This window comes from Notamacropus eugenii, chromosome 1 (assembly GCF_028372415.1).
Source record: "Notamacropus eugenii isolate mMacEug1 chromosome 1, mMacEug1.pri_v2, whole genome shotgun sequence".
In the NCBI taxonomy this organism is placed as follows: domain Eukaryota; kingdom Metazoa; phylum Chordata; class Mammalia; order Diprotodontia; family Macropodidae; genus Notamacropus; species Notamacropus eugenii.
Window position 1 is genome coordinate 256,273,894 of NC_092872.1, and position 14,700 is coordinate 256,288,593.

Below are 14,700 nucleotides of genomic sequence, written 5' to 3' on the forward strand. Positions count from 1 at the left end.
AAAGACCCCAGGATGACTAGAAGGAAACTTTCAAGATCACTTAGTTCAATTCTCTCACTTTACAGACAAGGAAATTGAGGCACACAAAGTGACAGGCTGCCCACAGGGAGTGAGTGTTGAGGTTGAAGTGATCCCATAATACAGGCAGAGAAGATTCATCCAGCCCCTTTCTCTTACCTGGTTATCTGGATGGTTTACAGTAAAGTAGCCCACACAGATGATGACTTCATGGAGCAGGACTTCACAGGAGTGATGGGCACAGTGCCATAGCAGAGAGCTGAGAATGTGCCGGAATGCCAGGGACAGCCCTTCTGCTCCTACAATAGACTGACAGAGGGTAAAAGGGATCATTTGGTATCCAAGTGGTGGCCCCTCCCACCTGGAGAAGCAGAGGAGTTTAATTAAAATAAGTAATGTCATTTTAAAATGACTTATCATTCTCTTTCAAGGGAACCTCAAATACCAAACCTTCAAGAGAGTCCAATCAGTAATATATAATGTCACTCTTCTAGCAAAATCTGTGACCTAAAGCAATCTGGTGGGTGGTTCAGCTTACTGTTTCTCCTAGTAATCACAGACGTGGTGAAAAGACATGAAATTTATCTGAAAATTGGAAAAAGAGCAAAGTCCATACAGGCACCTATCAGAACTTAACAGGCACACTGTCTGCATCATGTGCATAGTCATTAGGCATGCAGAGCCTGTGTTGGATGTACAGAGACCTCCAGACCTTTTTGGTTAAACTATGAAGGACAAAACCCTCATTTCTGCACATGGGAAAAATCCTTTTCTTATTAGCTACCTGTGTGTTACAAAAAGAAAAAAAAGACGCAGAATAATTAATAGCTTTTCAGATCCTCCTTGTCAGGGCTGCTGCACACGGCTTCCGGTTCAGCTAGGGGTTGGACTCCATGGCCTTGAGAAGCCAGTCCAGCTCTAACACTTGACGTAAACAGTTTTAAAAGGGGAGGTTTCTGAAGGGGGAGGGGCAGGGGCGGGAAGGGCAGTGGGACCTCTCAGACGGAAGGCTTTCTGTTGTGATTTCTTTTTCTCCTCTATCTTTTCATCGTAGCTTTATCTGTTTTGCTTTTTTATTTCATATTTTATTTCTCCCCAGTCACATGTCAAAACAGTTTTTAACATTCATTCTTAAAACTTTGACTTTCTAAACTCGGCAAGTTAATGGGGTGATCGAGGAGAAGCCAACCGTACCTGTGGCCTTTATTTAGTAAACATGTCAAACAGACAGAGTGACCCAAGGTCAAAGGGGAAAAGTAAAGCCCAAGAACTAAGTTAACTATCTAGAAAATGAAACAAGATGACAGCCTGAGTCTCTGGGAAAGTGGTTCATCTAGAACATTTCTTGACTTTTGGTCTTTGTTCAGTGTGTACCAGAATAAACCTGTTATGGTGTAAAAGAGGTAGAAAGTATCCTCCCCAGGACAGCTCAGGCCAGGGTGCAAAATGTAGTCATTTTAGCAAGGATTTCTGAAATGCAATGAATACAATTTCTGCAGAAAATGCCTGGCTAAATAAATCTTCAGCATCCAGGTCACAGCCCTGAGAAGGAATAACGCTTTCCATGTCCTAAAGCAACTTCAGGAGCATTTTGCTACTTTACGTTAAGTTGTGGCATTTCTTCAGGCTTGTCCATACTTAACTGCTACCTCCACCTGTAGCGTAACCTCACATTCTCTGCTGAACCTTCAGGGATAAGAACAGATCAAGGGCTATGTCAGTTCGAACAGAAAAATTAAACCCATTTTTCAAGGAAACTCTATTTCTTCTTTTGTCTTTGGAAACAGCACTGGATTTGGACTCAGAAAGACATGCATTCACATCTTAGCTTTAACATGTATTTTGTCATCCGACCTTGAACAAAACTGAATGGGGGAAGGCTCTCTGCATACCTCAGAGTGCTTTGTATGTAAGCGGAGGCTGCCATGATTCAGGCAGAATCACCCAATCAGGACAGGGTGCATTTTCCAGTGATTACACTATCCAAAGAAAGGAGATCTAGTTCTCCTAGCTCCCAGGGCTCTGGAAATACTCTGCCTACTTTCCTGGCACATGATAAAATGGGACCAGTAGCTGAGCTGGCAGGCAGCATTTCCTTCTGTCACTTCCTCTTATTCGGTTTAAACCATGCTTAATGGTACACGGTTCCTCTGTAGTCCCTTTGGGCTCAACAGACACGGGGCATCTAGGAGGCTCAAGTTCCTGGGTGACCTGACCTCAGAGCTTCTTCAGTTTTTCTGTCTCTCCATCTTGAATGTGTCTTGTGTAACCTCCTCCTTTTCTGAAGAGGCCTGTGGGACATACTTAGAAATGGTTCCACAGCATTTGCTTTAAGGACTTCTAACCTCTCCTTTTGCTGCCTGAATTATTACAGGATCCTAAGACTTAAGAGTTTGAAGGGACGCTAGGAACCATCAGTTTTCTCATTCTCTTGAGAAAGAGAAGACCAGAGAGGGGAAGGGGCTTGCTCAGAGTTACCGAGGCAGGCTCCACTTCCAAGACATTGGGCTCTTTTCACTCTACTCCAATCCCTTTTCTCCTCTTGCTCTGATCAAGCCACTGGCCTCTCCAGGATCCTCCAGGGTGCCTTTCTTTTGCCAGGCATTCTTGCCTTCATCATCAGCAGAGTGTTCAAAGCTACTTCTACTTGTTTCTTCCCTTCTCTCTAGAAGATGGCTTCTTAACCTTTTTTTGTGTCACGAACCCCTTTGGCAGTATTCTGCTAAACTCAATGGACTCCTCAGAATGATATTTTTTAAGTGCAAAAATATAGGATCACAAAGGAAATTAATTATATTGAAATATGGTTATCAAACTATTTAAAAAATAAATTTCCAGGTCATAGGTTAAGAACATCCACAGACTATCTATACCCAAGGGAGGGGAACTTGCCGCCCTGCAGCCCTATAGGTCCTTGGGTGTGGCCCTTAAACTGAAACCAGACTTCACAGAACAAATCCCCTTAATAAAAGGATTTGTTCTGTAAAAATTGGACTCAGTCAAATGGCCGCATTTGAGGACTTCGAGGTTACAAGTTCCCTGCCTCTGGTATAGATTTTACTAATCTTTCAGGTAACTTGTCTAACTCAGCATTCTTAACATCTACCTAACAAGATGGTGTATGGAAAAGCACGGGGGAGTCAGGGTGGCTCAGCAGCCAGAGCACTGGGCTAGGAATCAGGAAGGCTCAACAAACTAGTATGTTATTACAGTAACATTTGTATATAACCTGATGACTACAGGAGATCAGAAAACAGACCTTCTCTCCAACTCTTTTTAGCCTTTTTTAAAAGAGGCTTACAAGGTGGGCACCTCTTTTGTGATGCAGTCCTTGACTAAATGGAAGCTGATTTAAAAAAAATTCCACCTTACGTAAATTATCTTTCCTCACTTACCACTCCCTAAAATGCACTTACTCTTTTCAATTACCTAAAGTCAATACTTTCTATTTAATTTGAAGATGTACTCGATGTTTAGTTAGTCTGTCCCTATCGGTGCTCCTTGAGGGCAGGGCAGGGCTCTTAATCTTGCTTGGTGCCAGGTCAGGGCAAGTCAAATATGACATGCTTTTAATAATGTCAACACTGATGGGATATTGGTTGTGTGGCACTTCCTGCAGATGCTGAGGGCTGAAAGCACTCAATGGTGTGACAGCCAGGATGCAGACATCGTACTGGCCAAGTGCCGCAGAGGGTGACAATAACAGGTTGCTTCTCCAGTGATCTCTTGGTATATTACAGGACAAACAGGTGGTGGCATGTTGCAAAGGGGCACTGACTGCCCAAGGAATAGGAAGAAGCTGAAGGTAAGGAACTTGCAGATTCACTGGGCTGGGGAGGCTCTGGGTGGGAAGGAAAATGCAGGATGCTGTAGAGAAAGAGTGACTAAGAAATACAAGGGGAAAGCATAAAGGCAAGGAATGCAGAGTTCAAAGAAGCCTGATGGGGGCAGGACAGTGTCCTGTCTCCAAGAGCACATGGCAAAGCCAAATGTGAGACAGTGACCTCCTGAAGGCAGCTTAACTTCCACAGAGGAGACACAACAAAGCAGGTAAACAGATGAGGGATAATTCGAGAGGGAGAGAGGACTATGTTAAGGCAAGGACAGGGAGTTGGAGTCTCCAGTGGAAGAGAAATGGGGCTGTCTTTCACATATGGCAGGCAGCCTATGGAAAGGCCACAAGGCAGGAAATGGGAGGCCAGTTGGTCTGGAAAAGAGAAGGTGTGAAAGGGAGTGATGTGGAATGAGGCTGAGGAGAGGTTGAAGACAGACTGTGAAGGGCTTTCAAGGTTAAATTTGTAGGATCATAGGCCTCTGCAGTCATCCAGTTCAAATTCTTTATTTTGCAGCTGGGGTAACTGAGGCAGAGAAGTTGACTTGCTCTGGTCTGAGGCAGGATTTGAATTCAGGTCTTCTTTCTTTTATCCCACAGCCACCAGGGAACGTTGAATGTTCTCTGAAGCTTCTTGAAGAGAGGTATGATAAGGCTGATTTGTGCTTTGGGAATATTCTTTTGGCAGTTTTGTGGAGAAGGGATTGGAGAAGAAAGAGATGCGAAGAACAGCCAGCAGTAAGCAGGCTGTGGGAGATTCAGGAAGTGCCTGGGCTGCAGGAGGGGCCTTGTGAGTTGAGGACGGAGGGCTGGGCTCAGAAGAGTCAAAAACAAGGTTGACGTTAGAGGTTGGAGACAAGGCAGTGGGGATGGAGCTGTGAGGAGGAGCAGCAGGGTTGGAGGGAAGCTAAGGAATTCTCCTTCAGAGTATGAGGAATCTGTAGGACAGGCCGCTGCAGATCTGAAGATGGAAGAGCTGGCTCTATGGATCTGGTCATTATCTGTATGGAAATGATCACTGAACCCATGGACGCTGATGAGATTACTGGGAGACAAAAAGAGGAGCTGGGGCCCAGGAAAAGAGCTTGATTGCTTTCAGCTGGGAAGCTTGAGAGAAGAATGCCAGGGAGCTGAAGGACAAGGACTAATAAAATGCCACTTACTCTAACAATCAGATACTGTTTAATCTTGAAGAGAACAGTTTCAGCTTTGCGGTGAAACAAAATGAGACTAGAATGGAGGAGAGTAGAGAATATGGGAGTGATGTATCGAGATCTGGCTGGGAAAGTGGACAGTAAGGAAAAACTTCTAACAAGTTGAGCTACCAAAAGTAGAAGGGGCTGCCTTGGGAAGCAGTGGGTTTCCCATCACTTAATGTGTTTAATCATTTGTCTGAGAGTTTGTAGAAATTTTGACTTTTATTCAGATATAGGAGGTCCCTTCTAGGTTTGAAACTCTGTAGGTAAGAATATGATACAGATTCGGTCATTAGGCAGACTATAGTGATGTAGAAAGATGAAAGCAGTTCTCATTTTGGAGTAAAAAGAGATCTGGATTCAAATTCTACCTTCCAGTCATTCTGGCTGAGTGACCCTGGACAAGTCAATTAACCTCTCTGTGCCTCAGTTTCTTCATCTGCAAAATGAAGATAACCTGGTAGAGTTGTTATGAGAGTCAAATGAGAATATAAAGTACTTTGCAAACCTGAAAGCACTACAGAAATGCAAGATAAGCATCAGTCAATCAAAACTCAATTCACTGAAATTCAACAAGCATTTGAAAACAGGGACAAATAATAATAAAATAATAAAAATGTTAATATATGTGATAAATTGGGGACAATGTGGTCAGCAGAATCAATTCCACAGGCTCCCATGAGATTGTCTATAAAGCAGTATGTAACTACTAAGATGCTCCACAGATATCTCTTCTTCTTCAAAAGGGGAGTAAATATAGTCTGATGAAATAAAAAATAAACATCCTCAGTCAGCAACATTTCTTTAGACACTAGGGGTCAGAATAGATTATCTCTAAGGTCTCTTCTTGTTCTAATTCATAAGATCCTATGACTGCTGCTGATTCAAGTCATTATAAAAGCAAAAAGACCACATGAAGGCTCTAATTGCAATTCTGTGGAATTACTGGTGTCCCGTCCCAGGTTCCATCAAGGTGCTTTAAATACTTTAAACGCTGTATTTAATTTTCTAAGATAGCTTCACATAAGTGAAAAACATCTAACGGACATCACAGATTTTCTTTCACATTTAGAACAGGAACATATCAATTAGTTAATTGCATGCTTGTCATCAACTACCTGTTAGAAATCTAGTGTTTCTTGTAAATGAGGGCAACTGAAGGCCAGAGTTGTAGCATTCATATCTTTCTACCTTTTCCCCTCTCAGCAAAGCAATTCCTCTAAGTTAATTCCTCATCACTCGCCAAATATCCTTATTTTTAATGAATCCATTTACTAGGAAATTAACTAAATGGGAGAATCCATTTGTTGAGACTTGGTTTGCTCCAAAAGGTCAGTGTTTTTGAAAATTAAAATCCTTATGTGAGAAAGGCTGTTTTTGTATTTCTGGCTTTGGAATTCTAGTATAAGGCATTTTTTCCTTTGGTTATGGAAATGCAATTTATAGGGATTTTGACTATAAATAGCCTTTAGAATGAATACAAAGTTAAATCTTCCTCAAAAAGCCTTATCAAAACCATTATCCAGTTTTTGTGTTCTCTTTACATAAAATACCACTGTTTCTCCTATATTTAAAAGTTGATACAAGATATCAAATTGCTTACTGTCCCAGGAAGGGGGAAGGTGAGGGAGGAAAAGAGAAAATTTGAAACTCAGAATAAAAAAAGAATGTTAAAAATTATCTTTACATGTAACTGTGGAAAATTATTGCTAAAAAATCGATACAAGGACATCCCTTTGATGTGAAGAAGCCCGACAGAAGGACTTACTTCATCTCTTGTTGGCTTCACAGTTAACACTGCATGCAGTGGTCTAGAAACAAACCTTTGTCAGTCCAGAATTAACAGGTTAATTTCTTTTAGTGCTGAGCAGAAACAGAAAACCAAGTTTGTTACCTGAAAAGCTGGCAGATCAAGGACTGCGAAGCTGTTGAAGAAACGTAAACTCTGAAGGGCGACTTGGATAGTGCTCTGGGCATAGCTGTCTTTGGGGCTGGCGGTGGTAGGGTCTGAGATGGTGCCATGGAAGAGAATACAGTAGAGCATGTGTAAGACTCCAACTAGATCTGTGGCCTGAAGAGCTGCTGCTAATCCTGTGGGGTCCTGACGTATTTTATCAAATATGTCCCATGACCTGGACAAAGAAACATTAAACTCTTTAAATAGAAATCAACTGTAGGATGTTAACATTTTATTAGGTCAAATGGAACAAAATAAGTAGACCGTTAAAAGCAAACCATCTGAGTTGTATAATAAGGTAATAAGAAACCACAAGGAAGAAATTCAGCACTTCCACCAAATGTATTTCTGTATACTTCTTACTGATACATTCTGTCCTTATACCTCGTGGAAGTCCTCTATGCTCTGAGAAGGCAACTGGCATCTTGGAGTGTTACTCTAACTATGTATGTATCACTACGGTAGGTTCCAGAAGACCTGTGGTGGAATCCTGGTTCTACTACCAACTAGACCTTGGGGAGTAATTTTTTTTCTCTCTGGACCTCAGAGTCATCTCTAAAATTAGGATATCAGAACAGAAAACCTATAAAGTACTTTCCAGCTGTAAGTCCTATTATCTTATGAATATCATTTTGTAGAATTTCTCTTTCCCTAACTATACTGGGTGAGCAAGGCTCTCCCCAAAATAAGTGCTGCACATGCACACAATAGTGCTGGTCTCTTCCAAACATGCACATTTATGATCTCTGGGGAGGAGGCAACCAGAGGTCCTCAAAAATCAAAGTGTGAGTTTGGTTCATCCTCCATATAACCCTCACGAGAAGGAGCTAAAAAATATGATGACAGGAGCTGAGGGGGGCAACTACCCAAGCTATGCCTTGGATTACTTGCATAAAAAGCATTATTAAGATCAACTTATCAATGGTGAACAGGTTCAGGGTGAGAAGCTTTCAAGTTGAACAAGAAGAGTGTTGGCATTTGTAGCTCTGTATGTCAGCAAATCAAGCCAATAAACGATAATGGAAACAACTTCAGGTCATATTTACATAGGTTTCAGGGTTTACAAGTATGTTACACACTTCATCTCATTTCATTTTCATTGCAACCTTTATAAAGTAGGTACTATAGGCATGATTTTCCACACTGTAAAGAAAATGAAGCAAAAAGTGATATAAAGATCAGGATTTGAGTCTGGGTAGGGCCTCTTGAACTCATTTGGCTATGGAGAGGATATAGGTCCAGATTTTAGTTCTTTGACTTAAATCACTACACCTCGTGGGACTGATTTTCTCCACTAAAATATGAAATGTTTGGACTCGATGACCTCTGAGATTTATTCAAGCTCTAAATCCTAAGTATTTATGCAGTGACACACAGGATTTAAACCTTTGTTTTTTGACTGCAAATCCAGTCTTCTTTCCTTCACATCACAGTTTGGTCTCAAATTATTGCTGAGGAAATGTCATTTATGAAATCCCAGCTGCTCTAGATGCATGTGGGTGACTGATCTCAGAGATCCCAGAGATCTCAGATCTCAGAGTCCCAGAGAAGACTGAGGTGAGCTGCTTTGGCTTCATGCCTTCCCTTCTGCTTCCTAGGCCTTCTAAGACTGACCTGACCTCCCTGTTACTTCAGTTCCCCATTCCTTTTGATTTGGCCACATGAACCTCTTGGGACCCTAAACCCAACTAAGCCACTAATTAGTGACTCAGAACCATCCCAATGCTTCCTAATCTTGAGGAATTTAACAATTGACATTAGCTGGGCATCTGTCTTTCAGAATCAACTTTAGAGAATGACCTCTTACAGGAAGGTATTAAGTCAGCTTCAAACTTCTACAGAGAATCCTAGAGTTTAAACACTGGAATGGATTTCAGAAGTTCTCTCTTTAGAAAGAGATCCAAACAAGGACCCCCCAATCTAAGAACCTCACTTAATGATCAAAGATGGGTCAAAGCATTGATAGGAACTCCAATGTCTTTCAGTGTTGCTTTCCTTGATGATACTGTGGTCACTGGGGACATAGTGTTCTCTCTCCTTCTCTGTCTCCCTGAACATGTGACTTCATTGGTGTAGGAAATTTCTATGAGGAAATTCCCTCTACCAATGTCAATCAACATCTGCTCTGTTGTCTGGGGCACTGAGGGGTCAAGTGATTTCTCTAGGGTCACAAAGTCAGGCTAAGAGGGAGGTCTTGAATTCAGGTCTTCTTGATTTTGAATCATTCCTCCAACTCCTTCATATAACATGGTATCTTTTTGCTCTCTTGGTTTTGCTTGTAGACGTTCTTCTATCAGTTCAAGTCTTCCTGATTTCCTCGGAATTCCTTCTATCTGCTTGATCTTTCTTAATGCTAGTTGGTCACCTCCAATTTATCCTGCACATATTTTATTTGTATACTGTTGTCTGCATGATTTCTCCCCCAGACAGGGAGCTCCTTGAGATTCAGGATTTTTCTTTTGCCTTTCTTTGTATCCCTAGTACTCAGCACTGTACCTGGCATTTAGCAGGTGCTTAATAAATGTTTATGGACTGAGGGTCATTTCTTATGAAGCAACAGTGTTCCATGACATTGATACTCCACAAGTTGTTCAGCTGTACTCCAGTCAACAAGTACCTACTGTTGTGAGTTGTTTTTTTAATGGCAAAAAGTGCCTATGAATATTTTACTATTTGCTAGATCTTTCTCATGGAATATGTCCAGTAATGAAATGAATAATTTTTAGTAACTTTTCTAGGACAGCTGCAAACTCTTCCCCTCCCACAAAAAAACAGTTGGATCAATTTATAGCTCCATTAACATTGTATTAGTGTGACTTTTCCTATAGATCTTTCCATAATTAAGTTCTCGACTGAGGACGTAGGGCCATGTGCACAGGTTACTTGTTTACTGAATAGCTGAGTACCCAAGCATTTGAGACCTCTAACTCACTGATAATCTGCCAGATGGCAATGATTTTCCTTACCAAGCAGGGTCACATCAGAACCAGTGACCCAGAGGTGAGAGAGAAAGAGTCTAATGCTGTGCTAACAAGGAGACTTTTTTGCTGGGGTGACAAAGAAACCTAATTCATGTAGTAACATTTTCAGCTTTTGTACAAAACATGAGAAACTTTTAGAAATAATAGGGTTTTTTTCTCTTGTATGAAGGTTTTTCTGCTGGTCAGGAAGTCTTTCACTCTGTTATAGCTTTGTATATTTTTAACATGGTAGCTTAAAATTTTCAGAGTGAAATAGTTTTATACTTTGATTAGATGGATTTCACCTGGCTTCTCACTTTTCTGGGAAACAAATGGCAAGATATGGAGGTAATTCAAAGTTCAAACTCATGACACCAGAATGAAGAAGAGATAAAAAAATGGTTTAGTTATTTTACAAAGCAGGAAGGAATCAATCATGTAGTGTTGGGCTCCCTAAGATTCCGGGCTGCAGCTCTCTATCTTGTGCGGCTGTTCCTGGAAAACATATTCAGGATGCTCATCAAACCAAACTGAGCCTTATTGGTCAGGGTAATTTATGATGTCAAACAAAAAAGGCTTCCATTAAGAAGACAGAGATTCTTGTTTTAACTCACCTTCTCATTTCAGCTTAGAATCTGCAAATTTATTATGATGTCTACCCTTTTTTGGTCAAGGAAACATGTAAACTTCTACTGTACCTATGTCACAAAAACTCCACCAACGAATATGCAGTGAGTGCATCCTGCCTGGTCTTTCTGACACAGTATGGTTGTGAGGGATCCTGTCAGAGAAGGCAGCTATAATTTTGTTTCTTATGGGTTGCTATCCACGATGGTTATGTTTTTAATTATTTAGTCTTGGAAGAGATCGACTGAATTAGCGAAAACCAAAACAGCCACTACCTCTTCTTCCCCACCTTCCTGTCAAATCCCTAGCCCATAACCCAGAAGGAGTGAGTAGTATATGCACCACTACACAAAAACAAAGAGTAGTACAACCATGCAACTGGAAACTCTGACTCTTCAAAACAAGCTATTCTGTGCATTGAATGGAAAATGGATTTCAAGTTTGGTTCCTCTTCTCTGTTTGACTGAACTGCAAGAGGTTGCTATGTGTATTTTAATCCTATGTATATGTTACTGTCACTAATGATTGCTTTGAAGAGGCAGCTACAGGCTCAGTGGATGGAGCACTGGGCCTGGAGTCAGGAAGACTCGAATTCAAATCCAGCCTCAGACACTTCCTAGCTGTGTGACCCTGGGTAAGTCACTTAACCTCTAACTGTCTGACAAAATAGATACACTGGATCCAGTATCTTTGCCAAGAAAATCCTAAGTGGGGTCAATGAAGGGTCAGACACAACCGAAATGATGGAGTAACAAGAAAAAAATGATAACTTCAGGAGGCCTCTTCTCATCCCCCCAGTTGTTAGCACACTCATACTCTCAAAACTACTTGGCATTTACCTACTTGCATGTGTGTCATATTCTTGCTCCCCACCATTAGAGTATAAGCTGCCTGAGGTCAGACTGTTTTTTGTTTTGTCTTTATAACCTCCCAGCAAAGTGCCTTATATGTACCAGTTATTTAATACATTTCTGCTGAATTGAATTAAATACTATTAATATGACTTGACCTTCCCAACTAAAGTCCTGTGGAGGTGACTTGAGCTGTCCAAGTTCTCTGCAGTTCCCATTCACTGAACTGGGAAGGCATCAAATACAGGTCTGGTTCTGGGGTGTGGATCTCCTGTCTGAGAATCAGTCTCATTCAGCCTTACCAGATTGGCAGTGGGTGATTAATTTTTTGGCCACAGTAACTCTCTAAGACCATACACTAAGTCATAGAGGGGTTGATGTTGGCAGAGATGGTATCCACATATCAAGGAAATTACAGATCCTTGAATTATTGAAGTAATATAATTTAATTATAGTTTTTGTAATGATTTAGAACCAGATTTAGAACATGATTTAGAACCAGAAGGAACTTTAGCAGTCATTTAGTTCAACATCCTCACTTTACAGAGGATGAAAATGAGGCTTTGTTGAGGTCACATCCTTCCCCAAAGTCGCACAGGCAGATGTGGCAGAGTCTGACACATGACTGACAGCCCAGAGTGCTTTCCATACCACTCCAACGTCTGGCTGAATACTGCTGCTTGAAGACCAGTTCAGCCAGGTAGAGAGATGTGTCACCAGCAAGCTTCTCAAGAGCCTTTGAGCAGGGCAGCCCATGAAACACAGCTGAAACTTCCCAGATGTTTAATCAGTATTTCATAGGTTTGTGATTATCCCATTTAATTAGAAGTTTCAAACTGTACTACAAAATGCATTATCTTCTCTGATATCTACCTGAAGAGAAAGTAAACATTTCTATTCAGAAAAAATTAGGACGACTCTCATTGAGGTGAGTTAACATCAATATCAATAGATTTGACACAGGCTGTTGGCATCCTTCCTGGTATTCTGATTTCATACTTTCGAGGGTATCACTTAAAAGACTCACATATTTGCTTAGCTGGAAGGGTCCCTAGAGATTAACTTGATCTCCTCAGGGCCATGGTTTAATCGATATAACTTTGGATCTTGAGTTAGGGGAGCCCTGAATTTGGATCTCACCTTTGACCTCTATCAGATGTGTGATGATGGGCAAATTCCTTAACTTCTCTGTGCCTCAGATCATCTGATAAATTAAGGTAATAAGAATTCTAGTACCTACATGACAGGGTGGTTGTGAGGCTCAGATGACAGAATGTATGCAAAAGTATTTTCTAAATATCAGCGATTATCATTATTATCGTCCAAAGTCATATAGTAAAAATTAGAGGCAGAGGCAGAGACAACACCTTGGCCTCTTGACCCCTTGTCTGGTGCTATTCCACAACACCATTTCATTTGCAAGGTGATGTGAAGGTCAGTTTTATTAATAGGTATGGGAACCATAGTGTCTGCCAAATGTATATTAATTTTTGAAGTTGTAAAGCAAAGAAACATTTAGGGGGGAATGTTCTTACATTCCTTCTAGGGGCATTCTCCTCTAAGGATCCTAGCTCCCATAAAATAATACTTTGATCTTTCAGTGAATTCAGGATCTCATGGGTGGGCACTCTTTCTAACTGTATGGATTGCCAATCCTTTTAAACACTTTCTCATTCCTTTGGTTAATTCCCATAAATCTTCCTTCAAGGTTCTACCTCTGTGATAAATTAGGTGACTTTCTACTCTGGTTCCTTTTAATATTTTATTGATACTGATGGAGTGCCTGGCTACCCAGGGACTGATCACGTTGCAAGATAAGAAACAATGCCACTGTGTACTTGTCTTGTATTTCAACCTCACCAGAATCTCATGAAGAAAGTCCTCTGATGGACTCAGGATCCACCAGAGCAGACTCAGAGCCATCTCAGCTTAAACAATTTTTGTCCATGTTTTTTTCTGTAAATTCTCCACAGAGGTCTCACCCAACAAGCTTGAGGGCTTCCTCATTTCCTTTAGTATTTTGCAGACAGAACTCGAGTTGTCTGTTACCTTCACTCTCACTGCATGTCCTGATTGTGGGTCCTGGATGAGATCTCTCATTCTGGCTAGGGAGGGAGGCTCCCATAAGTGGGAGGGACTTACTCAAGAGTTAGTTGGTGGTAGAAGGAGAATTCAGGGGACCTTTTAACTATCAGTGTTAACTACAGTCATTCCAAACAGCTTGAGACCTCTAAGATCTAATTTGGTGCCTCTATCCAATCCTACAGATAACTGAACAGTGCTATACCAATTACCTACAGTCTACAAAGTTACCTAAAACTATTTTGGAGAAACCCTTCAACCAGCTTTTCAGATGCGACTCAATAGAAACAAAAGGAAGAATGCTGTATTTATTTACTTACAGGTACCATCTGATCTATTACACCCACTTCTGCTAGCTGTTGTCAAGCGGCACTCAGCTTCTTCCATTATGGTCACAGAAGTTAGAGGCTCAGGCCCCCGGTGGAGACTTGAGTAGAGATTAATGTGTCTGAGTTTACTGTACAGGTTCCAAAAGGGGGCCTGTGTTTGTTTAACACTGACCGCCTTTAATAACCAACTACAACTTAGAAGACTTGTCTAACGGGCCCCTTCCCACAAAGCAAACTTTCAGCAGGCTCTTAAAACCTTTTAATGAATTATATCTCAGAGTTCCCATCCCTATCCTTATCAGAGCATCAGGCAGGATGGCAAAATGTTTTCTGCAAGAAAATTAAGAAATCAGATCTTTCCCTTAATAATGGGCTTGTACCTCACACGACTATTCTGGAATACTGTCTCATTGATTAAAAATCCTTTCATTATGCTTCCCCACCAATATCCAACTGCTATTCACAGAGTTGTAAGAAACTAAACCTTCCATTCATGATTTTCCTATTGCTCCATCACAGCATGGAGATGGCTAGGGGCTTTCAGAGGCTGAGTGAGGGGCAGGCAAGCCCTGGCAGGTCCTATCAAGCTGAAGAGCTGTGAGTATGTGCCCAGCAGTACATGATGGTGTTTCACTATTGTTAGGAGAGTGATCTAGCTCAAAGAGGCTTCTCATCAGAAGACTGGTGACCGAAGGAGGACTTTTTCTGGCTATGGCAACATGGTTAAGCCATTTAAGCATCCTGGGATTCTGACCTTCATCTATAACTATGACTTTTGGGGCACTCTGTATAACCAATGTACTATGCAGATATTTTGTTTTGAATTCTCTATGTTTATGTTGTTTCTT

At 41.2% G+C, this 14,700-nt stretch overlaps 1 protein-coding gene across 4 annotated transcripts in view; it reads right to left on the bottom strand.

Moving 5' to 3' along the window:
- Positions 1 to 14,700, bottom strand: part of SCAPER (S-phase cyclin A associated protein in the ER) — a 406,759-nt gene that overhangs the window by 40,119 nt on the left and 351,940 nt on the right. For all 4 annotated transcript variants that reach the window (XM_072628639.1, XM_072628640.1, XM_072628637.1 and 1 more), the window contains 2 exons: positions 6,941 to 7,178; positions 178 to 327 (listed from right to left, as the gene is read on the bottom strand). In XM_072628639.1, the coding sequence (XP_072484740.1) occupies positions 178 to 327; positions 6,941 to 7,178 (388 nt within the window). The remainder of the gene's footprint in view (positions 1 to 177; positions 328 to 6,940; positions 7,179 to 14,700) is intronic.